At 38.0% G+C, this 26,433-nt stretch overlaps 1 protein-coding gene across 1 annotated transcript in view; it reads left to right on the forward strand.

Annotated features, from left to right (window-relative positions):
* Positions 1-26,433, forward strand: part of TAFA1 (TAFA chemokine like family member 1) — a 196,099-nt gene that overhangs the window by 133,786 nt on the left and 35,880 nt on the right. The window contains exon 3 of the mRNA XM_065749578.1: positions 25,162-25,302. Coding sequence (XP_065605650.1) covers positions 25,162-25,302 — 141 coding nt within the window. The remainder of the gene's footprint in view (positions 1-25,161; positions 25,303-26,433) is intronic.

The raw sequence follows: 26,433 nt of genomic DNA on the forward strand, positions 1-26,433 counted from the left end.
ATTATTTTACTTCTTGTAGTAGTAGAGCCTTTAAGATGTAATATAAAATATTCATCTGAAATCTGCTGTATCCAAATTTCAGGGGCAATTTAGGATTGAAGAATGAATTTTTCCAGCTAACTTGAGAGTTTTAATAGTAGCATACATCTGTGTATGTGCAGCTGTGTACCTCTCCATGGGGTGTGCAAGGAATTTTTCTGGTACCACTCTGATTTTACTATCCTGATAGCTAAAAAGACTACGATAAATAACAACTTACTCCTGAGTAGCTCCTACGTTTTTGGAGCTCCACTTCTAAAGCTGAGAATATAAGTAAGCAAAAGCATCTTTTGGGGATTTTTTTCCAGTAAGACTTCAATATTTTGTTTCTCTTTAATAACACCTCCAATATTTTCATATGATAGATCCAAGTTCAATTGCTTCCATATAAAAGTGTTAGGAGCTGCGAGGTAAGGATTTCTAACAGCATGTAGTGTAATATGACAAACTAAAGTATTCTGCAATTGAAAACAGTGGGTAATAGAATGCACTTTACTTGTAATATGGAAAGAAACTCTTAATGATATCAGACAAATTCCCAGTGTCTCTTTTTTCAGATCTCACTGAGTACAAATCCCATTGACTTTATCACCTCTGTGGGGAGGGATTTTATCCATCCTGCCTGATACCTTAACAACATGTATGTGGATTGCTTTCTACATTTATCTTAATGCAAGGGAATATGCTTTGTTATTATGCATAACAAGGTTTGTAAGGCTGTGAGCTGTGTATGTCTATCTGCACATTAGCTGCAGACATGCAAGCAGGAGATGGGTACGTTTTCTCTACTATTTAGGTCATTTCTAAACACAGAATGGGATGGTGGGGAAGACTGCTAAATGCACCTGCACAGAGCAGTTATGGCATCTGCAGAAGGAGCTCATGCAAATAAGTGTGAGGGGAATAAATGCATGGGAATTCATGGACAGGGGAGTGGTAATTGCATGATGGTACATACACAGAGCAGCGAGATCAAAGATTAGACAGAAATATTGAGGTAGACAAATGTCCTGCATCACCAAACCTTGTCGTTTTCTGTGTTTGGGATGTCTTTGGAAAACATGACTTGCTGTACTTAGTTGTCACATCAGATTTGGAGATGACACAATTGGGCTTTGGTCAAACAATTAAACAATGGAACCACAGACCAAGAATATGGAATCATGATTCAGAGCTGTGTAATAGACTGAGATAAGTGCAGTCACAACCTGAGCCAAAGAGTGTTAATGTGTGCTTAGTCTGAATTTCCGCAACTGTGCAAACTAGGAAAAGTGAAGAATTCACTCTGAATACCAACGGAGAAATCAAATTCTGCTAGAAAATGACATCATTAAATAGGAGATACTGCAGGCAGCTCATGGTGATGGTAGCTTTATGGAACAGATTTTAATTAATTGAAACATTATCAGCTAGTCACATCAAGCCATAATAGCTATCATGATAGCTATAAGTTATGGATGTATTTCAAGATTCTAATTTTGGTATTTTTCAAACATGAGAGGGCAGAAAAATAAACCAGTGACTTACTAAACCTGATAAAGTTAATTACCATAGCAGATCATCCTTTCTTAATTCTATCTGGGTGTATGTGGAGTTAGTATTCATTGGTGAACTAAGGTTATCACCAAATTGTTACATTATATTGTAGAAAATGATATGTATGTTCAATTTCTTACCTAAGTCTCAAATAGCTAGTAAATGTCAGAATATGCCAGATGACATTAAGAAAGTTATTCAAGCAAAGCTATCTTAAAACACTTGCTAGTGCCTGTGGTGTTTTTAGATAGAAGTAGAAGACATCAGTCAGCTCCCTCTTGTTTTGGTAATAACAGCAGGTAAAGGCAGAACAGTTGTTCCAATGTACCTCGAGCTATCTGCTAACAGCACGTATCTTTCAAGACAGTCACAGACTCCAGAGGAATATACAACTGAATTTAAAAGTCTGAGCTAACTGAACCTTTATGCATATATGTGTTTAAAAATGAATATGTTTATAGGCATGTACACAGATTGTAGAGATATTCCCTCCATTTGCAAATATATCCTTAAATGGCAATATAATCTCCATGTAAGTACAGAATGTGCCCTGCTTCAGTCAGTAGACAACGTTTCTCTCATTCCACTTTATTTGCTTTTTCTTTTTTTCCCTCAAAGATCATAGGAGTGAACTTGCACTCAGACTTGAGTGTTACAGGTAAAAATAGAAGGCATTTAACAGCGATGATGCTTTTATTTTCTCGTTTGGTCTTTAGAACAAACGTAATGCAGCTTACTGTAGCATGAAAACTGTACTAATAATTGTTGTCTGGTGACTTGAAACAGGTTTCCTCACCTTTAGTAGAGCTGATATTTCTCAAATGGTTATGTGGTTGTGAATTCTACTTTGCACTGATAGCAGCTATTTGCTGCACTATCTGGCTTTCTGGGGGACCATGTTTCTAGGAGGCATCAGTATTCAGGAGCAGTGTGAAGATTAATAAAATAGAGGAATAATAGAGGAACAGCATAATAATAATAGAGGAACAGCATAATAATAATAGAGGAACAGCAAGAAAACAGCAGACAAATAATAAGACATAGTCACTCAGAAAATGGGAGTACCACCTGGGTTGGAAAGGATGCTGACCAAACAAAGAATTCATTCAATATTTTAACAGTTTGCATCACTGCCCAATTCCTGTAGTAAGAGCAGGAAAATCTCAGCCATACAAGCTGACAAGTACAGGAATCCCAGAATCGTAACATTTCTGAAGCAATATTTTCTTTCCAAGATAAAACAAGCTGCCAAGTAACTTCCAGTTATTCTTGCTGTGGCAATAACCTTTCTCAAATAAATCAATGGCAGTGTTATTTTATTAACTCATCCAAGTGGAAAACTGTCTCCAGCCAGCCAAACAACAACTCTTTTAAGAAAATGTGGAGAATATAAGCATAGAGCAGTGAGATACTTGATGATATGATGACTTCAGTAGATCACTGGGAGGAGGTGATACAGTAGTTCATAAAGCAGATAGTTCAGGGTTAGTGTGGGACTTGCACTGCTAAAAATGCTCCTCCCTTACAGTGATCACCACATCCGTAATGGCACTCCTCATTTAGGACTGAGGATGATTCTCCTACTGTGTCAAAACTTGACAGCTATATAACACTATTTCTAATGGAAATGAGATGGTATGGTCTAATGAGGAAGTGTCCTGGTTGTTCTTGACATGTTACTCAAAAAAGATTGGTAATTACAGTTGTATAGTTTTGTCCAACTATGTAAATATATTATTCAGATCCAAGCAGCTTCGACATTTTTTTTTTCAGAAGTCTATGAGTTTTCTCAGGAAAACAATGTTCTGGGTGTAAATATTTCAGTATTCTGCAATATTTTCAGTAGACTCCATGAAGCAGATGTTAGGGTGTATAGATAATGTTCTTTATACTCATCCATACTTTCAAGTAATTTTTTAAGTTTCTTAAGGTCTGTTGCAATGGAATTTATGAAGGTTTTTGGATGCTATTTGATCACAAATAGGGCAATATTTGAGGACGTTTTCGTACATGATTGTCTGTAACAGCTTAAGCTGCTCCATAGGAAAGTGGGAGGATGGAAAAGCAAACATCTGAGCTTATTAAGTACTCACATGAATGCTTAATATACCTTTTCTGAGAACATGTACATGGTCAGGTTCTGAGCTGGTTGCTGCCTGGTTAACTTCTGGTTTTCACTTTGTTCCATCTGTAAGTGACAGGACTGATTAGTTACTGGATCTCAATGGTATTATTGTCATGGCTAATTCAAGAATTCCTTCAATAACAAGATGCCAACTTGCACTGCCACATAATAAATGCTGACAGACAAAAGGGTCGGTGGCTGGAAGATATAGGACAAAATTTGCTTCATTAGTTCATCAGTAGATTTGCCATTTGATACAGTTTTTATTACAAAGGCTTATTCAGCAGCTTGTGAAGTTGCTAACTCCAGATAGCTAATATTGTTCTAGTTACTCACATGAAATACAGTCTATACAAATAAATATGACATCCACTGCTATTTAATTTTACAGTTTGACACAAAGATGGTTAAAAGAGTGAAATTTTTTTGAATTCCTACCCTTTTGTGCTCTACAAGAATCTACACATTCAAATGTAGATACAATGAGAGAGGGAGAAAAAAGTTTCATCATACATCAATGAAAACAATTGTGTATTTTTTCTATAAGTGTTTCCATAGGTTTGGATAACACTGTCTTTATACATTGTAAATCATATGATTAGAGGTTTGTAAAACAATTACAGTGCTGTTTCTGTTATTGCTGCAGAACTTTTCAATTATGAAGGTAGAAATACATCACATAAAAGAAATCCATAAGTTGCAGGAGACATGGCAGTATAACATGATTTTATTCATTTTACCCATGTTTGGATTCTTTGGAAAACTACAAAACTTAAGAGGCATTTTGAAGGTGTCAAAATAATTGAACCATCTGCAGCCCAGAACAGTGAAAGGAACACTTTCACAAAATGAGCTTTTAAATTCCACTTAACCTCTCACATTTAGAGGTTGGAATCCCTTATCAGAGGCTGGAAAAAGGACTGTACAGACAAAATTAAGGCAGATTGATTAATGCAGTCCACATCCCATAAATGAAACTGATTGAGTTTCAATAATTAAGCAGGTAGAGTGAAGTCCTGCTCTTACTGGCACTTTCTTCACTGGGACCAGGTTTTGCCTTGAGATTGTGTGGTATATGGGGACCAAATCTCCACTCAACTTTAAGGAATGTCTTGACAATTCACATTTCTTTTTTACAGGTACTTATGTAGATTTTGCTAGCTATTTCAGAACAGGTGTGGAAATTCAAAATGGTAAAAGGGGGTTTATCCAGAAGTAGAAATGTTTGTACTGTTTTAATATTACTGATTCTGTACTTCAGCTTTCACTTTTTTTTTTTCTTTCTCCATTTTCTTCTATATTTTTCACTATCTGGTCACTTAATTACTGCCATCAGTTCTGTATTATCATACAGATTACTGTTCCCTTGTGTTTCATTCGGGCCTGAGCATCGGGGCATTAACCTGTTAACTTCTTTGCTAAAGCAAATCAGCATCTCTTATCCACAGTCTAAAGCATGCTTTAAATAAATTTGTGTATGAGGGTAACAGCATTTTACCTTTTCTCTGTTTGCTCTTTACTGATTGGCATCATGAATCAAAAGGCTTTGACAGCTCCTATAGGGACAATAACTTTGAGGCATGGATGGTATTCAGCAGAACTGTCTTTCCATGGATAAAATTCCCACGTTTCTGCACAAAACCCCTGATGGCAAATACCCAACAATGGCCTCAGTCCCAGCTCTGGCTGAAATATTGTCACTCTGGTGATTAAGTTCGTGAAGCTCATAGCAGTAATAGTAAAACTCAAAATACGCAGTATGTAGTGTTTAATATTACTTAGCAGTGCAGTGAGAATAGCCTAGTGGAATTATATACATTTGTGCATGTTCGTGTATGTATTTAATGAACTGAGCTAAAAATATATTGAGCAACATATTTTACTGTGCTGAAAAATGCAGAAAAAATGTACTGCTCATCCCTAATGAACACAAATTTTCTGTAATAGGCCCTGTGAGTATAACATGCAAAATTCCCTGCTGATCTGCACACAGACCACAGCCAGGCATGCTCAGCACAGATGGCTGCAGACCCAGATGGGTGCTGATGAGTGCAGTTGCCCACCCTACACATACACTGCCAGAGTTTTCACAGTTTGATGTGCACAAACACAGCTAAAATACGTGCATGAGTTCACATTCCCCGTTACAACATGAAATCCTCTGTGTTCAAACCAGTCTTAAAATTAAGACCTCCTTATTTTCCAGTCACTAAAACAAATGAGCAAAATGATGTTTTTGTTACAGTGTGTAGAGGATGGGGTGAGGGCGTGTACGTGTGTACAAAAGAATTATATCCAGTGCTGTCCTTAATCTGCTAACACTATTTTCAAGAGTTTCCAGACCTACATAGGAATATTTGATAGTTTTATCCTATTTTTGATATTTGTTAATTAGCACTAAGGATGTGTTTATGTTGAATTAGATTAGAGGAAAGGCTTGGGCAACAGTCTGACAAGTCTAGAAAAGCATGATCTCTTGTCTTTTTCTGTAATAGGAGACTGATAAAATTGATAGTGTTTGTGACAGAGAGCATGACAAAGAGTTTCACATGGACTAAGAAAGCTGAATGAATGGATAGTGTGAGGATAGGTTGTTTTCTGTGTTGATGGAAAAACAAAAGGAAAAATGCGTACATAGGAAAAAAAAACACAAAGGCTCATTTTAGCCTTGGGGCATTATCCTGCCTGTATACTCAGTGGGAAGAAATAGGCATTCAAATTGCCACCTAAATGACCATCTCTGGGCTAAAGCTAGTCCTTGTGCGTGTCCCCCACAGTTGTCTAATTAAATGATAGCTGTTCAATTCAAAGACCTGCTTCATCGTGTAAGTAGAACATCTGCTCACTGTACTCTATGGTTAACATGATGCAATGTGTGATGTGGTTAGCAACATTCTCAGGAAATGAATAATGTATTCATGAGGGATCGTGTAAGCAAAGAACCAGGGAAGGTGATCATATCAAGATGTAAACTGCAGTGAGAGGAGAGCACCCAGGGGAATGCGTGGGGAATAGTTTCTAGTCGCTAGCAGAGGGGCAGGAACTGCAGAATAGAGAGACAGGAATTCAAAGGACAGGAAGGAAACAGAGAAAGAGGCTGAGAATCATTAGAAAGAAAAGCTAGAGAAGCATTTGGGGTGGCTCACCTTGGGGTGAGAGCCATTGGTCACCTGCTGCCACTGCTGTTGTGAAAGAATTGGTGATTGAAAACAAGAGTGTTAATGTGAAAAAGGTGCACCCAAACTGGAGACTGCTGTAATTCTTGCTTTAGCACACTGCTGTAAAATGAGGTGGGAAATACCAGAGTGAATACTGAATTCTTGAGTGTTTTTGTGGGAATCAAATACTGATGGGTTCACATCTCCCCTTCCATCTCCAGATCTAAAGCAGTGTTCAAAACTAAAAGAAGACCTGCATCATAGAGTTGAGACAGAAGGAAGTAGGTCTGTATGAGCAAAATGTGATGTGTTTCTGAGCTACAGTGCAGGAAAAGCTCACGAGGAGGCATGAAATAGAGCTGCAGAATAACAGCTAAAATTTGCAGCTCTCTTAATGAGTGCAGTCAAAATATTTATGAAACTGATGTACAAAATCAGGATTAAGGTGCTTATTTATAGTGCACAATATATATGAAATACACAGGGTACCAGTAGTGTCAGAGACATAAAATAATATGGATATTTTGCCTGATCAGTTGAACATCATGTCTCTGTATAGGATTAAAAATGCTTCAGAAGGAATGGGAATTCTTACTGCTTCTGTATATAAGCAGACTATATTGCAATTGTCCCATGTATGGGCTTCTGTGATGCTCTTTTGAAGCCCTCATTTTTTTTCTGTGTCAAAAAGAGGGCAGAGCAGATGATAGACGATAGTTCTGATCTAGTTTGGCAGTGTTTATGTTCCACGTCTGTACACGTTTAAGGGCCATTTAGCAGTGAACCTGGGATGCTCTGAGGATTTCTGGGTTGTGCTGGAGACACAACCCTCGCTTGAGGCCTAAGCCCAAAGAAATTTTGGAGAAGGTATGGCTAGCAGGACAGACTGAAAAATAGGAGGGTTGTTCTGGGGAGCGTGCACGGCCACTTTGATATTTCCTTTCTTGTTCTGTCCTGTAGCAGTGATGCTGGATGAGGCTGTGCAAGGCAACTGTCAGATGGTAAATTATATAGATGAAACCGAGTGTGTACTTCTGATGGCATTTCATAGCACAAGTCTTCTTTTGGCATGTCAAAACTGATGTCATTTGAGTACAAAGAAAATATAGGAGATGGAAGCTCTGAATAAGTTGAACATCATGTCTCTGTATAGGATTTGCTCTGAATAAGAACAGAAATAATGGCTATATATAAATCCTGCAAAGGTATATCAAATTCCCAGTATATGATTTATGTTAAGAATACATGTCCTAAATAAAATGGTAATACTTTGCAGCAGGTTACTATTTTGGGATGACTAGAAGAATGACCTCTGGGACTTAATAATCCTTAAGGGAATTTTCCCCACTTGCTTGTCCAGACACTTTGCAAGCCCATGGAGAACTGTTTGCTCATGTGCTGTATGAGAAAGTCTCTCTCATTTGGCTGAACCTTCAGCTGCCCAGAACACCTGGGAGTGGTGTTTGAAGAGGGTGAGAATTCTTACTGCCATGACTTTTATTGGCATGCTGATCATATGCCACTTTCAAAGAACATCACGGAATTAAGATAAACACTTTCCAGAATAGCAAATGATTATAGGGCTCTGTTTCAGGGGCTGCAACTGAAGTTCCTAAATGGCGCCTGATTTGCAGTCTATTAATCTTTAACCTTTTCCAGCACTCAGGTGTCTTAGCACAACTTCAAGTAGACACCCCAAATCAATAGTTACTGCAGACTTAGGCATTCTCTTAGTTCTTGGGGTCAACGGAGAGCTGTTTTGTTCACAGGAGTTAAGTGCTCCTGCCATTCTGCTGGCAGAGAGGTGCAAAGCAGCTGCTAGGAGTGGGATCAGGTGCTCCAGAGACTGTCCGGTGCAGCAGCTGCCCTTATAGCTGTCATTTGCTGCTCCACAGAGACTAAAAGCATGTTCAATAGTCTTTCAGAAACAGAAGTACACACATTCCTTCAAATATATATATGTACTTTCTTGCAGTTTATATTTTTTCTTTGTGAATTCGGAATGAATTGCAAGATCTAATTTTTATTCTTCTCCAGTAGTGCCTTTCATACCACAAACTCTTAAGAGTTTTGAGAGAAAGAGTGAGAAAACTTTCTATTAATATAACTCCATTAATTTCAGAGAGATCACATGAGGCTGTGCTGGGTCCATTTGCTGGGTAAACTCCATAAGAGATGTTCTATCTCATCCAAAGAAGTAAGAAACATGTAATGCCATCCTGAATCACACTATGGAGCAATCTTCTCTTGGGTGGGACATGATGACTTAAAGCCAAACTACATGCAGCTCCAGAAGAAAAGAAATAGATATATTTGTTTGGAACGATGTCATAAATTCATGTCCAATGCAATTATCCAGAATTCTGCCCCTTTTCCTACACCTTTTGTTGGCATTCAACTTTGTAGTATTTAAGTGTCTCCCACAAGTGAAAGACACACTGATGTTGCTATATTCTTTACCTAATTGAAGTAGGATATTCCTATTTTATTCTTCATTGTAATTCTTACAGCATACAGAAGAGTATGAGCGTGATCTGGTTTATCTTTACTGGGGGAAACTAGGTAGAGAGATTGGTTTTCCTGTAACTGAATATTCCTAATTCATTTAGCAATTCGATTCAGCTGTTCAAAGCTTGTGTTTCCTTTCACACACACACAGCAAATCCACCTCCTGTCAAGAAGTGATGAACGAGACTATAATGAATATCATGGTATGATGTCTGGGTAAGGCAATCCATAAGTCTATGGAAGACTTTCAAAAACCTGTGGGGTAACCATAAACCTCCAAACACTTTGCTATTTTGTGGGACTGGTACCATAGATAATACTTCCCAGAAAATAATCCCGATGAGATGATACTTGCTACTTTGTGAAATTACTGGGTTTTCTTGGGACACAGTTTCATTCCTATCTATAGGGAATTTGACCAAAACAAGAGAGCTGATTTCATCTCATATTGTTTGCATCTTTTGCAATCATGATTACCATTATTGTTTGTAAAAATGACTTTAAAATCTTTTTTCTTTTAATTCACAGCCAAGAATATCTATGAGTTTATGTTAAACATCCACTTTAACAAAACGTATATTGCTTCAAGAAGTAGCAGCCCAGTTTTTCACTTTATGCTTTATTCTGCTTTGTCTTTGTGCCAAAGTTCCTGCTCTGCCTCTGGAGAATCAGAAACAAAGCCATAAAACCTAAAGCAGCTGACTGAGAGGCCTATAAGTTAGATAACTGGCAAGAAGGGAGCAGAGATATCATCAGTCCATCATGCTGATGACCATCTGATGAAATTTGCAGCATGATGAAAGTGAGGGCTGGTGAGTGAGCAGCAACAGCTAAAAGCTTGTTTGTCTGGGGACATTGATCAGTGCATATTTTCAATCTTCTTAAATATCATCTCTTTTGAAGCAGTCACAGCTAGTAATTTATTTAGGACAGAAAACCTTTAACAGAAAGAGGGATTAATCTTGGAAGAAAACTAACAGAGACAACAGCTTTGTGCCATTTCTTTTGTTTGTATAATTAATGTTCAACATTAAGCGTCCACTCGGCTGATACATGCATGGTACCAGCAAAGTAAATTCATTCAAATGCAAACAGTTTCTCTTGTATTGTGTTTGGAACTGTACGGTACATTTGTTCAGCTCCCTGGTAATACTTTAAAAGCTAATTACTTTGAAAAGTAAACAAGTATGCAAATATACATCAAGAAGTGCCAGTTGGTTGTTTTTGAGGTTTGGGGCTGAAAGAAACCATGAAGTGAGAACCATGAGTTTGCTGAATTCCTGACAGTGCTGTGCTTTCTGTTTTCTGCGTAGCTCTCTGCAGTAGTTTTTTCTATTGTCAGTCTCCACAATGCTTTCTTTATCCAACTCAGTTTAAAAAGAATCAGAATCAATGCTTCAAAAGTGTGCATATTTTCAGCTGAGGCAGGTAAACAAAACTGATAGTGGGAAGGAGACCACAAACACCCAGGAGGTTTGACCTGTTAGCAATATTTATTCATAAATTGAGCAGACCTCACAGATAGCCTACGTACATCGGCTGGGAATGATAGGCTTTGGATCACTGCAATGAAAACATGAAAGAACTGAGCAGGGAAGGACAATGGGAAATTTGGGCAGCTGTGTCCTGCTGTGCTTTGATAAAAGGTCTCAGGTTTAAGGATTTCCTCCCTAACACTGCCACTGCTGAAGTTCAGGACCATAGATGTTACACGCATGTGCTTTCTGGTCTGTGCCCTCTGCAGTGATACCATTATCTGAGATGTAAACAGGAGGGAAGGGACATAGATTTGCACTTCACTGCTTTCTAGTGATGCCAAGCATTCTAATTGCTAAGATGATGGCAGTGAATTTTCTGTGTTCATGTACCCTCACTATTCCTACCTGAGTCTGAGAGACAACCTAGTCAGCTTTGCTCCTCACAGGTCCCCATCAGGAGAAAGGGAACCGCAGTTGCCCCCAGATGCTGCACTCAACAGTATTGCATGATGTTCCCCAAGCATAACCAGCAAATAGGAGGACACAATTTAACCCTTATAGACCCAGACAGGACCTTAGATTTTCCAGTGATAAAACTATATATGTAATACTTAGATATTCACTAGGCAGTGTCAAGCAGCTTCACAAAGGCAGATAAAACTAATAGTTCATAACTGTGATAAACGAAAATTCCTGGGCCATGTTCTTATGCAAGCAACCAGATTATTAAATCCCTCACTCAAAACCTGGGGCAAGCAGCCTTACCTCTTCTGACAAAGCAGTTATTTAGGACCTAGTGCTATCTCACTAAGTTAGGAAACTTCTTACAGGAAGGATCATCTCTTGCTTTCAGAAACAGATTTCCATTCCAGCACCACTAATTCTCTGTAATGCCCTTGGTATGAAACTGTGATTGCATTTCAATTGCTTAGAACTGTTATTAAGTCTACAATTCCAGTTTTGGTATGGCTAAACATTAGTAACTGCTGTGAAAAGTATCCGAACCTGGTAGTATTAATACATATTTTGAGGCACTGTATAGGTAAGTTGTCCCACAGAGTGAACTATGATTTCTAAATAAGAGAAGGGCTAAGATGCAAGTGATTGTGAAGAGGTGATTGCAATATCAAAGATGAAAATGGCATAAGTGAACTTTAAAATTATTTCAGTAGCTTACCTCCTCCACATTATTGTAACCTATTTAGACAAAATTTATATTTTTTTCTGGACAAACTAATATATCAGAACAAGATTTTCTTGGGTGTTTTCTATGGGTTTCTTTCTGTGGTGTTTGAAATAAGACCCACGTCCTAAAGCTATTATTGTAGCAACATGGATTTTCTGGCTGCATTACTTGTTCACAGATGGTTAGCCTTTGACATGGCAATGAGATGGTTCACTTCTGCAAGATGTTAGCACAGATCAATAAGAAAACTGTCTTACAGCAAGAACACCTGTTTGTCAACCAAGCCTGCCTTTAAGGTATTACTGATATTACATTTCTGTTTGTGCAGTGGAGAGCCAGTAGTTTTCTGGCTGCAGGGTTAAAATCCCTGTTTGCTAGTTTGGTGTTTGTTAGCAGTAAGGAGAAAGCTCTCTTTGGAAAAAGATACAAACCCACATCTCTGCAGTGTTGGATAGCAGAGCAGTTTAGGCTGAAATCTCTGTTCCCCTTACTCCATTTTGAGCCACAGGGGTAGTACAGGTGCTAGCTCTGTGCCAAGCAAGAAAATGCCTTCATCTTTTGAGTTTTGAAATAAATGTATGGGAATTGCTCTATCCAGATTGTGGCTTGTTGGAAACAGCGCTCCATCCCGTCTACCTGTGATGTTAAAATATGTTTTGTGGCAGATGAGCCATAATAAAAAGAATCAGAAAAGTCTGAAAAACAAGCCCAGAAAATAGTACAAGTATAACTAAAAAAATGACAGCTAAAGAGGTAGGGAAAAGAAGTGTTCGACCATTGGTGCTAGAAATTTTTTAGCTGTTACAATGGAGAAGAAAAAGCCAGAATGTGACAGTGTTTTCTCAAAGAGCAGGATATACTGGTCTCTTCCTGAGTTGTCTGGTTGTGTGCACTGCTGGAAAGCATGGAGCACCATTTCAATTAGATCTTCCACCCTCAGACTGTTGGCTAGTTTTTCTACTACATAGCATCTGTCTCTGTTTCTATCTATTGCTTGTTTTCAGTTCCTTGTCTATCTCCATACAGCCTAAGCAGTAACAGATAAATTCCTGTGTAAATTTTAGTTTATATGCTGATGCAGAAATATTTTTGGAACTTGATTAACTCATGTTTGTTGTCTGTGTTTAGCTAACAATACTGTACTGAAGAACAGACTAGAGATAAATGCTAGGTTGGGAAAAGAGAGCAGATTGCCTGTCTTAAAAGGAGATAATAATACTCCTCAACTTAAGAGCGCAGAATTTTTATTGCTGTTAATAATAATGTTATTATTATATAGTAGAAACCAAAGACCATCAGTACCAGTGATGTCAATGATGCAGAGAAGAGCTATAGACATAATTAAGGTGATGGAAGCAGGCTTATGAAGAAAGATGAAGAGAAGCAGCAAATGCACAGCTTGGCTAAGTGGTGATAATGATCATGGGGGATGTGATGACCATCTAAAATGTATCTGACATCTGTAAACATAGAACAGGGAGTAGTGGTGTTCAGTTGGTCATAGCATTACCATTAGAGTTAATGAGCAATACAGAGCAAAAGAAAACACTGATTTATTTATTTATCTATCTATTTATTTATTTATTTGCTTTTCAGCCCAATAGTAGATCACATTTAATGCTAGAATGGTATCTTCAGAGCATCCCTTGTTTCACCAGCAGAAGCCAAACTGATTAAATAATGTGAAAATAAATTGAGCAAGATGCTCACAAGTGTGCAGAGCAAAACATTTTGTTACTGGGAAAGGAATGGGCAAGATGACCTCTTCTGCTTATAATTTCTATCCCTTTATTAGAGTTGGCAGAGATGCCCTAGTCTAGTTTGCAGGTATTTTTCATTATTTTATTTCCAGTGTGAGCTCATTTAAATTAAATGTTATCCCAAACTTTCGAGATTGGAAACTCAGGTGAAAAGGGAAAAGAGGAGCTGAACTGAGAATGGAGAAAATGAAGCTGCCCAAAATGGTTTAGTTTTCCAATTCTGGGGTCCATCCAACACAGGTTAAGCAGTTGATGCTCCGATTTTCTTCTTTGTCTGGCCTTCAACTTACAGGATACTCTCCCCTTTTTGGTGAAGATAAGAAAATGTCATAGGGTTTTCTGTCTGTTGTGCTATATGGGGAAGAAACTGGAAGGAGTTTGCGAAAAATAAGTGAACTGTTTGAATAATAATCCCTTCGAGACATAGGGATTTTTTCTGGATTTGAAATTTATTGATGTTTGACAGTGAAGCGTCAATATTTTTCACAGTGTTTTAGTTTTAAAAACATCTTTTGAAAAGGCAACTATTAATTAAGAAAAAGCTTACCTCAAATTCTCAGAGATAGTGTTTGGATGAATACTGATCATTACCATGAATAAACAGGAGAAAGAAAAGTACCCACATATCCTACCTGGCCTCTTTGGTTCTGCCAACTGCAGAGCTCTCACCACACTGCTGCTGTTTAACTAATAAAAAAAATAAATTAATATGAATTTCAAGCCAACACTGTAATGCATCACACATTGCTTTAGAAGTCGGAAATTATTTGCTCACAAGACTTCATGTATTTCCACTCAAGTATGCAGCCCTTTTTATTTGTATTATAAGTGAACAGAGTGAACTGAATTGCACATGTATTCAAAGAAGCAGTACAAATCTGAACAGGAGCCAGATGATCAATTATCAGGAGGTAGTATTGTATTGTGTTGTTCACCAGGAGCTTCAAGAGAGACGAGAAAGAAATTGTCAAAGAGAGAAACATTCAATGCAGTTACAAAAAAGGTAAAAAGAGAGAACAAGAATAAATCATGGTTTGAATTGTGTGCTGAGAGCTGGAGCGGAAAGACAGAGCAAATCTAGGTGACAGGAAATAAAATATTGCTCATCAACAGCAACAGAGAGGAGAGAGACATCAAAACATGGAGAATTGAGATAAAAGACAGCTTTGGGTAGAGACTGATCAAGAAATGTATGGGAAAAGAGGACTTGGGAGTGATTAAATCAGTTTGGGAAATGAGAAAATCTGTCAGATTTGTTTTGTTTGAAATTAATGTAACTGAAACAAAATAAAAAGAATCAAATACAAGGAAGCAAATGTTATAACAAAACAAAATATCACCCATTGTCCTCATCTTTAAAACACTGTTGAGGAGGAGGCAACAACCCTTCCACTAAGGCTTCTCATAGCAGTAGCCACAATGAAGAATTTCCCAATGAAGAATTGAGAGGAGTTAGGGCTGAATTTCACATCGCCTTCTGCATCTCCCTCATACTCAGTTCTGTCTTGCTACAGACTAGACGTTAATGAGTTAAATCATGCTTCAGTTTGGATTAAATAGATTATTTTGACGAAGAAATTTTTAAAACTCATCAATTTATAACTGTAGCACACTAATCTGAAAATGAAAATAGAGCTCTTCACATGCCTGTAACATTTCCTTGAGTATTTAACAAAAAACATTTCTTCTGCTACAGACAATACATATGGTGTAAAACACTTCCCATGCAAAACCAGGTGGTTGCTTCTGGTCCTTCACTTCCACCTTCTGTCTCTCTGTACCACTGTACAGTCACTTGCTGGAAAAGGGATCATTTTCTACTCAAGTGTACGACCAGCTGCTGGTCCAAACGATGTGAATGGCTCTAGGAATATATGGGATGGAGTAATGTGCATACTCATCCACTGAGAAATGACTGCTTGATATTGTGTGGCTGCAACTGAGTATAGGATTTACTGCAACTGCTCATGTGCACCTGTACAGTGACATTTTCATTACATATGCTGTAACTTACGGACTTTTGTTTTCTTATTCATGAATTTTCTATCATGTGGTCAACCCCACTGACAAAAAAGTTACTGCCACTTGAACAAGACAACCTATCTGTAAGAGATTCCATTTAAAACATCTACCCTTTGATGCCACACTGCTACTCAGAGATGCTACATCTCAGTTTTACATGTTGGTCAAATTCTTTCAGTCCTGTTGCTCTTTGTTAGTTTATTTATTGCCATTCTTTGGAAGATTAATGCAGCTTCTGCACGGGTAATAATTCTCTGTATCAGTTTGTCCTCAGTATCTATGCATTCCTGGCTCTCCATCACTGTACATTCTTTATGGTTCACATTACTTTCACCACTCCTTATCTAACTACTTCATAAAAACCACCTCACACATTTTTAAAGCATGACAAGAACATTACCATAAACTATGTTACTCTGCTCAGTAAACACATCATAGACTCTCCATAGGCTAATCACCTTAGTGGATAAAATTATCTGGGGATGAATTTATCTATAGCAATCATATCAAAAGAAAAACTGTGTGGAATAGCTTGGCTCTGTTTTTCCATGAGTTTAAGGACCCTGCATCATTTTATTTCCACTGAAAATCTGGATTTAAAAAGTGCTTATTGATGATCTTCTAAATTTCTCTATATCTTTATAATGTTTTTAAAAATTCCTAAGTGAGAGATCTTCTAGCATCATATAAAACATACAAAGGATAAATTATGAATATAGCAACAGCAATTTGTAGTCTCTTTGGAGATGGATGGGAGAAAGAGAATAGTTTACTGGTTTGGAGAGGAGGCTGAACCTGTAAGCACTGAATAAAAGGGTCAGTTAGTTTTGAAGATCTGGAAACACCATAGGCATAGAACAACAACTCAAAATTTTCTCAGCAAGTACTTTTCACGTTCATCTTTCAACAGCATCTGTGCCTCAATCATGTATTCCTTACCAGCTTAATTATTCCATGTGAAAAGAGTATCATCCTATCTTTCACTGTGTCTGTTTACTAAGATTCATTCCATTTGACATCCATTCTTTGGATTACCTTGCAATATCCTGTGGTTCACCTCAAATTTTTTGTTAGGACATTTTCAAGCCTAATTCCAATATAGATTTCCTCTGCAACCCAGCAAGGAGCTGGAGATGTCAATAACAGAATAGTTCATTTCTCCACAGCTTTGTTAGCACCATAGGTCTTTTCTATCTCTAGCTTATACTGCTGCCTGCAGCTTAAGTTATGGAAGGAGCACTGCCTGATTGTGGGCATAGTACATCTATTTTCACCATATTATATTTTCAGATCCTCTCTGAAAAAATCAAATATTAACCTTTGCAAACCACTCAAGTGACAAAGGGCAAGTTTTTGTGAAGATTCAAGATTTTCTACTCAACTCATCCAGGCCTACATCGCTTACATCCCATTTACAGGTGATACAGAAATTCAGGAGTATAATATCTCACTGCAAGTCAATGACAGAGTCATGATGCCTATTACTTTTTTTTTTTGTACCAAACTTAAGTTTTCTCAAAAATAATATTCTTCTCTTTCTGAGCTGTCTAAGTCCTGTCTCTTCAGATACGTCTCTTAATGTCATTCAAAAGCTGTATATCCCACCAAAACTTCTAATTTCTAGCCTTCATTTCTTGAAGTTGCTGTAAGCTGATCTCCCTTTGAAGTAGAAAAATCTCATTAAAAGACTGAAGATCCCTACTAAGAGGACGTTGGATTCTTGGCTGCCTCGTGGGTTACATCTCTGCCTTTTGTAGTTCATCTATACAAGAATGCTAATAGTACCTATTACAATTCACTTTCAACACTCCCTATGACAAAAAAGCAATCAGCCGTGCAGGATATGAGCGTGGCCCTCTGCAGGCAACGCTGCCTGATAGCTTGCACTCTGCAGCCTATCAGGAACAGCACACATGCACAATAGGTGGGATATTCTCCTAAATTCTGTCATTTAGACATGGGTATACAGTACACAGGCATGTAAAATCATACTCAAGTCTACCAACAACTCAAAAGCTAGAAGGAAATTCCTCATCGGCATTTCTCCCCAGCTCCTCTTGCCCCGCTGTCCTCTCCAACACTGCACCCAGCACTGGTTATCACACTGCCATTAGAAATGCAATGTGCCAGAGGCAGGAGCTGCTCAAAGCCTGCCTTGTTTTCCTGGACACTGCTTTTTCCTTTGATTCATCTATGAGAGATTTTTTTTTTTAATATGCATAAGAATAAGGTCCTGTGCAAATTTCTCAGGAGATCAATTTGCAAGGCTCTATAGTAGAAAGACCTATTCTCTGGTGTGTATATTGGTTTGATATGGAAATCCATAAGCCTGCCCTAGATCCACCCACATCTTATACACTGGCGTGCTCTGCGTTTTCTTTGTGAATTTGAGAGTAGAATCCATACTATATCTCCTTTTCAAAAAATACTTATTTTTAATTTCTTTGAATAAATCAGCTATTGCGGATCAGAGTCTGTTCCGAGTGTAAGTGTAAGAATCTGTAAATCTCCCAGATAAAAAGCCTCCTGTGGCTGATGGGAGAGCATTAGTAGAGAATTATAAAAGACTACAAATCCATGTGTTAATTAGAGCTTTGCATATCCCTGCTTTTGCTATTATATTGAATGGGAAATAAAGTACAAATGCAAAAAAAAAAAAAAAGAGGGGGGGCATGAGTTAGTATTCAAATGGAATAATGAAATATTAACATTCCTTTGAACAAAATACTTTAAAGATAGTATTTTCTTCTCGTTGTTATGGATTTTTTTTGCAGAAAAGTTTGATTTCATGGAAATGGCCCTTTCTGTCAAAAAGGGTCTTAGAAAATTAACTTTGAGAACTGTAAATAACCAGAGATGTCTTTGCTGAATGCACATTGCTCTTCTTAGGTTTTGAATTCTGACTCTAAAATCAGTCAAAGCTTTTAACTCCTATGAAATTTCTTCCAGCTCTAGAGGATCTGCTTTCCCCAGCAGTTCTCCACACTCAGATCATGTGTGGCACAGGTCAGGATGAGCCAAGGGGATTAGTCTGATGAGGAATTAAGGTCATTGTATCAGTGATACAGGAATTTAGGCCCTGAACCAAGTGGAGAAGTTGCACCGCCCACCAGGAAAGCTGAACTGTGAGCTCCACATGTACTCTTTAAATCACCCAACCGTCATAAGGTGCTTCAATAGCACCTTGAAATGGACCAGGATCATAGGATCATTAAGGCTGGAAAAGACCATTAAGATCACCAAGTCCAACTCCAAGCCATCACTACCAGCCCCCTGACCACGTCCCTCAGTGCCACATCACAGCTCTGCAACACCACCAGGGATGGTGGTGGCCTGTCCCAGTGCCTCACCTCTCTTTTTTGGAAGTTTTTTTTCCCATACCCAACCTGAAGATGCGAATCTGTTGGAAGCCAAATTTTGTTAGTTCCTCATGGAAATGCTTGCTATGATCTTTTGCACACACATAGCTTTTTCATTGCAGGAGATACCCTCTGTCTCCAGAACTGTCTCACAACAACAATGTTCATGAAAAAGATATCCCAACCTAAAACTTAATGATTCACAGTGGGAATTGTTTGTGTTTCATGGAGTGCTCACACTGAAAATAGTATAGTGCCACATAATGACAAAAAAAAACAGTGAATATTAATGAAAATATAAATATGAAGTTAGGAAACAGACCACTGCCTCCTGTTCTGATCCCCAGGGCAAAAGTAATGCAATGTATAACCAGGAGGTTCAGAGAACACGTGCAGTGAGTTACAATTACCACTCTTACTGCTACACTGCATATGATTAGTAGCCCATGATTCTATTTATGTCAGTTGTCATAATGAGCAAGAATTAAAAATGAATAAGAAACCAGGGTTCTGGCTTAATGCTACAATTCTTTAGTTTTGTTTTGTTGATGTTTTGTTTTATTTTGTTTTGTTTTCTTTTGTTTTGGAGGGTACCTTTGTGTTACTAAATGTTCATGAGCCGAATTCAACTGTTCTGTAATTTGCTGGCATTGCAGCTTAGTTTCAGCAAAATGGATAACAACTCTGAACCCTGATTGCTCTGCAGCCATTGTCACACAGTGTGCAGAAATGTGCCCTGTAAACTTGATCCTTCTTTTTCTGGAGCGGAAACAGTGTGTCAGAGGATGATGTGTAAAATAAAAATGGGAGTATAATTGCAGTGGGGCTTTGATGAGTCTTTTATTTGTTCACCAATGAAGTGGCTCACGGAGTAGCATGGGACTTTGTTTTTCCATTTGTATGCACATTGCTGTTAGAAGCAAAAATGTTCCTTTGTAGGTAGTAGAGTAGTGGCTTATTATTTCTTAGAGTAAAGTAAAATATGATATTTTCCCCTGAGCACAGTGTAGTCTGTGGTTCTGGCACATTAGCTGGCATAAACATTTTGATTAAAGCGTATGAATGTATTAATTACACCTGGGAAGTTTCCAAAGCTTATTCAAACTACAAACTCTTCAAATTGCTGCCCCCAAATCTGAATCCTTTTTAGCAATTGTCACAGCATTACCTTTACTTTCTCTAGGCTGTTTGTATAAAGCCATGAGGTGGCAAACGTGCAATTTTTTATCCACTGTTGTGCAGTAAATCTGTAAGCATCTGAAGAATTTTTATTGTCATGTTATTATTATTATTATTATTTCATTCTAAAGAACATTAATTCTGTTTAAAGGGTTTTGTGATTCCCCCTAGGTCTGTACCCAGCATCAGCGTATACTTAAGCACTTTTCAGAATAATGTCACTGGCTGTATGATATCACATAGGATGATAGCACTGGAGCTCAGACCATTTGTTTTCCTACAGTGTACAGCATATGGTGTAACAAGGGGCAGAATCTGACTGGCAGGGCATAAAAAGTTCTTTGGGTGTTGCTGTTTTTCTGCAAGAAACACGAACAATTTCTTGCAACAACCTTCAGCTAAATCAGATTGCATGATGCATTGAAGATGAGGTAGAGTCAAATGCAACAGAGGGTCTGAATTCTAAAATCACTACGCATATGACCCCAAAAAGAAAGGCCTATCTTATCTATCAGCTTCCTGTGCCTCTGCCAAACAACCCAAGAAGTCTCAGCCAAGCGCTGCTTTGCTCATGCATTCATGCACAGGCACATTCATTATGACTGACCTGCCCTAGGAAGGTCCATTAAATGGAGCTCATTTCAAGCACAGATGGTCCTGAATAGCTTAATGTCTGCCTGGTGGCCAGAATAAGTGAATTCTTGATGGTCTTAGACTTCTGATCACATACATGCAGCCAAGGAGGAAATGAAAACATGTTTATCATTTTGATAAACAACCTTTCTCATTGCTGCAGGATGCTCAGTGTAACTCAGTAGAGTCAAATACTATTAAATTGTCATCACTGTCAAAGAGAGAACGTATAAGTTTTGCTACCTGAGTCATAGTTAATGACTTCCACAATGTATAGCACAAATCAGTACTGCTGTTTTTCCTTTTTTATGTTTGTTTACTGATAAGTTCAGGCTCTGGTAGAATACAGAGGCAAGTTATAATTTTGAAGTGCAAAATATGCTTTTATTATTACCTCTCAGCTAGAGATATAAAAAACAGAGATGACTAGAAGATGGCTTTTTGGCTTCTGCCAGGCATGCACTCAGTGCCTATAGCTGATTAGGTGTTTTAAATCACAGCCATCCACAGTAGGTTCATACTTAGGATAAAATATTTCACTCTGCGGTGTGTAAACTCAAGGTGGCTTTATAACAGAAATAAAAACTGAATGTGTTTTCAGGAGTTAGATGTTCTCCAATTAGAATTAATCCATTTGCAGGCAGTAACAAACAGCTGTCCCTGTCTTACAGTAAGAATGATAGGTAATTAAACTTATGTAGAATAAAGACTTCCAGGAAGCTAGGACATATGAGGACGGTCATAATGCCATGGGCAGTTGCGATCTTTGGTAGTCCAAATTCCTTTCCAGAATTTGTTTCTGTCCCTCTTGCTTAAATAGGTAGCAAATTTCCTTTACACGGAGTTCAGGGCATCCTGAACTGAGTGCTCAGAAGGGGTCATCTGCTCCTCATATCGAGTCCTGCTAATGGCTGTTGTCAAAAAGATGTAGATCATGACAGGACATTTCTGTTCATCTCAAAAGTTTCTTGAAGAAAGAGCAAAACTGCTTCTGATTTGTGAGTTCCTATGCATTTCTAATGTTACCGTTTGCCTGGAAGAGGGGAAATAGCAAATAACCAACCAAACAAAGCTATTCCTCTTGCCTTCTTACCTACACAACCACCTCAGAGGTTGTAGCTGTCAGCAAGACATTAGGAACACTCTTAAATGAGTCGTGTTTAGGGTGATTTCCTCTCCTTTTAAAATCAGTAGAAAATCCCCTATTGACTTAAATGAGTTGGATAAAGCCATTATTGTAGAAACAAAGCCAGGAGACACATTAGCTCAGTAGAGCATGAACTGTTAAAAAAAAAAAAAGCATAATTTCTGTTGTTTGTGACAAGGATTCAAACTTCTGCTCTACTCAGACTATCAGGTCAGTAATTCAAACTGTTATTTAAGTCCCTAAGCATTCGTTTATAACTGGCGGGAATTGATCCCAAGGAGAACTTTGGAGTCAATAATCCATGTTCTTTAAAAATCCATCAATTTTGAAATACATTTATGCATTTTTTTTTTGTCTACCATCCAGGTCAACCCTGATGGGCAATACAAAATGTCTTTGACTATTGCTTCCTATCTTAAAAAAAACAAAAAAGCTGTTATACCTATGAGATGTATAATTTTATGTATAATATAAGCATGAGCACATTGCTAGCTTCTGTGATTTGTCAGAGTTCTGCTGATGACAGCTGGGAAGACAATGAAAAATTACACTATCTGGAATCTCTTCTCATTTCCATGACAGTAGTGGAACTGAGGGGGGAACATCATTCCAGTTTCCAAATTTCGAAGGGTGCCCTGAGGGTTGAAATCCATACTAACCGAACAGGACTGGAGATGTCATTTTTGACTGGACATGTTTTATTTCAATAAAATTTACTCCTCTTGTGAGGAGATCTTTAGTAAACAGTGTCAAGCTGTAGGCAGGCGAACAAAATGTACTGACTCTCCAAATGCAGTTCTTGTGAACAACACCTTTTTTTTCTTCCCTTTTAACTAAAAGTTGACATGGGTAATTTCAACACCAAAACAGCAAACGGCATCAAGAGAGAACAAATGTCATAATGCACCTGCACTGCACAAACAATCTTTGTGTTCTGCAGCGTGAAGTCCAAAATGTTCTCTGTGCACTGTTTTAAGTAGTAGTTTTATTAACGATTCACCTCTTGGCAGCATGTAGGGTTTCTATTTCCATGCTACATCTCCCATGGAATGGTTTCAGTGGAATTAATCTTCGATATTAAGCTTGAGAAGCTCGAGCAACTAGACAAATGGAAGTAAGGAGAAAATATTTTTCTTTTGCTCAAGGAAAATATTCCCTGCTATGGTTCTTATGTTTCTGAGAAGCAGATGCTGCAGAGAAAACTTCATAATGCATTGCGTAATCTTCGGAGTTAGCAGTAGCATTACTGTGGATATATATTCTTATATTTTTATAGTCAACACTGTTAAAAGTACCAATTAATGTACACGACTATCCTGTGGTAACAAAAGGGGTTTTTACATTGCTTTTTATGGTTTTGTTATGTTTTGCCACTCCTTAGCAGCTATGTTCTTTGAGTTAAATTCTTTACTGCTGCAACAACTTGAGCTTCCACGTTACAATTAAAGGTGTTAAAAAGCTCATCAACTACAACCCATTATTTTGAATAGATAATCAAATGAGAAAGACTAGCTCATGTGGTTATTAGTACTCATACAGGAAATTAATAGAGAAAATGAAGCATTTCGTTTATTCACAGATATTTACCAGACAGTATTTGTAATCTAAAATTAGAAATACTTATTACTGCATACATTATTTTTATTGTTGTATTTGCAATCAATAAAATCACAAGTCATTCTCTTAGAATGTGACCATAAGATGAGTCAAACCAATGAAAATGTTTTTATGGCTTTCAATATGATTTGGATGGGGGAACAGGGAGTTTATGCGAAGAACTATTTCTTAGGGAAACACAAGGATTCGGGACTGAGTTGATTGCCACAATTCCTCTTGCTCCTAAGAGACAACTAAATGACCTTTTGTCAGATAATGGCTTTCTGAATTGTTGGGATCTCTCTACCTATTGGCTTTCAAAAATGCCGTGTCAGCAGTCCAAAAGTACCTAACAAATATTACATGCAGCAGCATGTCTTTCCAGATGAGGTGAATATTTTCCTGTCTCAAGCCTGCAGGCTCATCAGTGCTTAACCCCAAGACCACGCAACCCAAGCTCATATACCTTAATGGACATTCACAAGCTTTGATGCACTGAATGATCCTGGAAGGCCAAAATTCATTATTCACATCCTGATATGGACCAGCACATACACATGCTCACAAGCTCTCAAAGCTTTTTCAGTAGAAGAGTGAATGTCAAAGTGACAGTCTTTGTGCTACATTGCTAAGGTGAATGGGAAATGGTAGATGTGACAGTTCATTTCTGTGCTTAGCATATGCAGCAGACACCAGAGATTCGTGAACCCTAAGCCATCATTTCTCTGCCTACCACTCCTTTGTGTTCTCCATCTAACCAAATCATGGCAATTAATTACAAAGGACAATGAGATAGAGGACAAATTAAGCCTTGCCCATAAAGAGAATGCTTTCTGGATTAAAACTTTCCATTTTGTGAAGGGGACAGTGAAGGGAAATGCTGTTTCATCATCCTGTATTTTGGAGAGACTGGTTGTCACCCACTACAGACTGTGTGCTGGCATAGAATCAAATAATTGGAGAAAAGGTTTATTTCTAGATAGATGCCTGTAGCCCCTGTGTTTGTACAAGAGAATATATGGGAGAAAGGCATTCCAGTATTACAAGCATAAAATCAGCCAAAAGTTATTTCATTTTTTGCATTCAACATAGGTAATATGTCACCTACATTTCTTCTTGCCTAGAGTGTGACTTACTCTATTTTCTTAGTTCAAAAGTCTACAGATGCCAGAGAAGCTTTTAATATATGACAGGCAAAAAAATACCTTCTCTAGAGGGACATTAATCTGCATTTCCTATAAGACTTATATCAACATCTGTCTTAGTAAGGATCACACACAATGGGAGAAAAATAGTGTTGTAGTACTGGCTGCATAAAAGCCATGCAGAGTCATGGACAGTAGCACGCCAGGTGTTTTGATTAACCACTTCTGCTCTTCCTAATCAGAATGTCAATACTGTCTCCTTTTCTTCTTTTCCTTTCTTTTTCTGCCAGAAGGAGGAACGTGTGAAGTTATAGCAGCACATAGATGCTGTAATAAGAATCGAATTGAGGAAAGATCACAAACAGTAAAATGCTCCTGTCTACCTGGGAAAGTGGCTGGGACTACACGAAACAGACCTTCCTGTGTTGATGGCAAGTAGCTTCTCCTGTATATATGTCTCTATACCTGTACCACTCAGTAAATAGTTTCAAGTCTATAGATTCCACTTATGAACTTTGCTGTGTTGTCTGTTTAACTTGGCAGGAAAGCTATACTATACACATGGGTCACACCAAGGTTTACTCACAAAAATTTGAGAGGTTTACTCACAAAAATTCCCCTCAGTTCCCCATAGTCAGTGAGCTGCTCAGTGTTGCAGAATCCCTTCGCGCAGCAGCTATGTGAAACTTTGTTCTTAGAAGTTCCTCACTGCTCTTCTTGGGAAACATCAGGTACCAAAGTGAGACAGGAGAATCAATGGGCAATGTAGACTGGAGGACTTTGTAGATAAAACTTGGAGGTTTTTACATTCAATACTAAGAAGGTGAAAGATTGGGTACCTTCAAGGGATGAGAACCTAATGTTTTCTCAGCAAGTACTTGTGATGAACATGTATCTCGTTTATATACTAAAGACTGAAAGAAGGTACTGCATGATTTCAAAAAGACTTTCAAAGTCTAAGTGATGAGAGAGTAATCTGCACCTTGTTATGCTGACTAAAAATGCACTACAAAAGGTCCTCTGAGTGACTGCGCTTTATTTCACATTCTGTCATTCAGTTATCGCTGAATTAACTCAATAAAAAGAAACTTTTCTCCTGAGCACACTCCAATAAATAAATAAATAAATAGATAGAAACAACTGTAGGACCATAGGTGAAATCTACTGCTGCTCTTAACCAAAGATCAGCTGTACAAGCCTTGAGAGGTTTCATGTTCTTCAGCGGGTCGTGAGAAAGAGGGGCCCTGGTAGAGCAGACACCATTAACTCAGATCTCATAATTCTGCTCAGAGGAGAGGAGCTCAAAGAGTGCTGTGTTAATAAAAGAAAGCTGGGTGCAGGTGTGGACTGGAGCCTAATTGCTTTGTCAGGATTACAATAAAAAGAAACGTTTTTGTCTGGAATTTTGAAAGGAGTTAAGGATAAAACAATGACTAATATAAAAGTGCAAAGCTAGTCCCATTGAAGTCACTGGTAAGATTCACAGTGACTTCAAAGCCTGAAAACGTGAACTACAAAGGAATGTCTTCCCCTTTCATGTTTAGTTGTTGTAGTCAGACCAC

The sequence above is a fragment of the Cyrtonyx montezumae genome, unplaced genomic scaffold (assembly GCF_038088225.1).
Source record: "Cyrtonyx montezumae isolate F1298 unplaced genomic scaffold, pur_monq_1.0 scaffold_6, whole genome shotgun sequence".
NCBI classification, from domain to species: domain Eukaryota; kingdom Metazoa; phylum Chordata; class Aves; order Galliformes; family Odontophoridae; genus Cyrtonyx; species Cyrtonyx montezumae.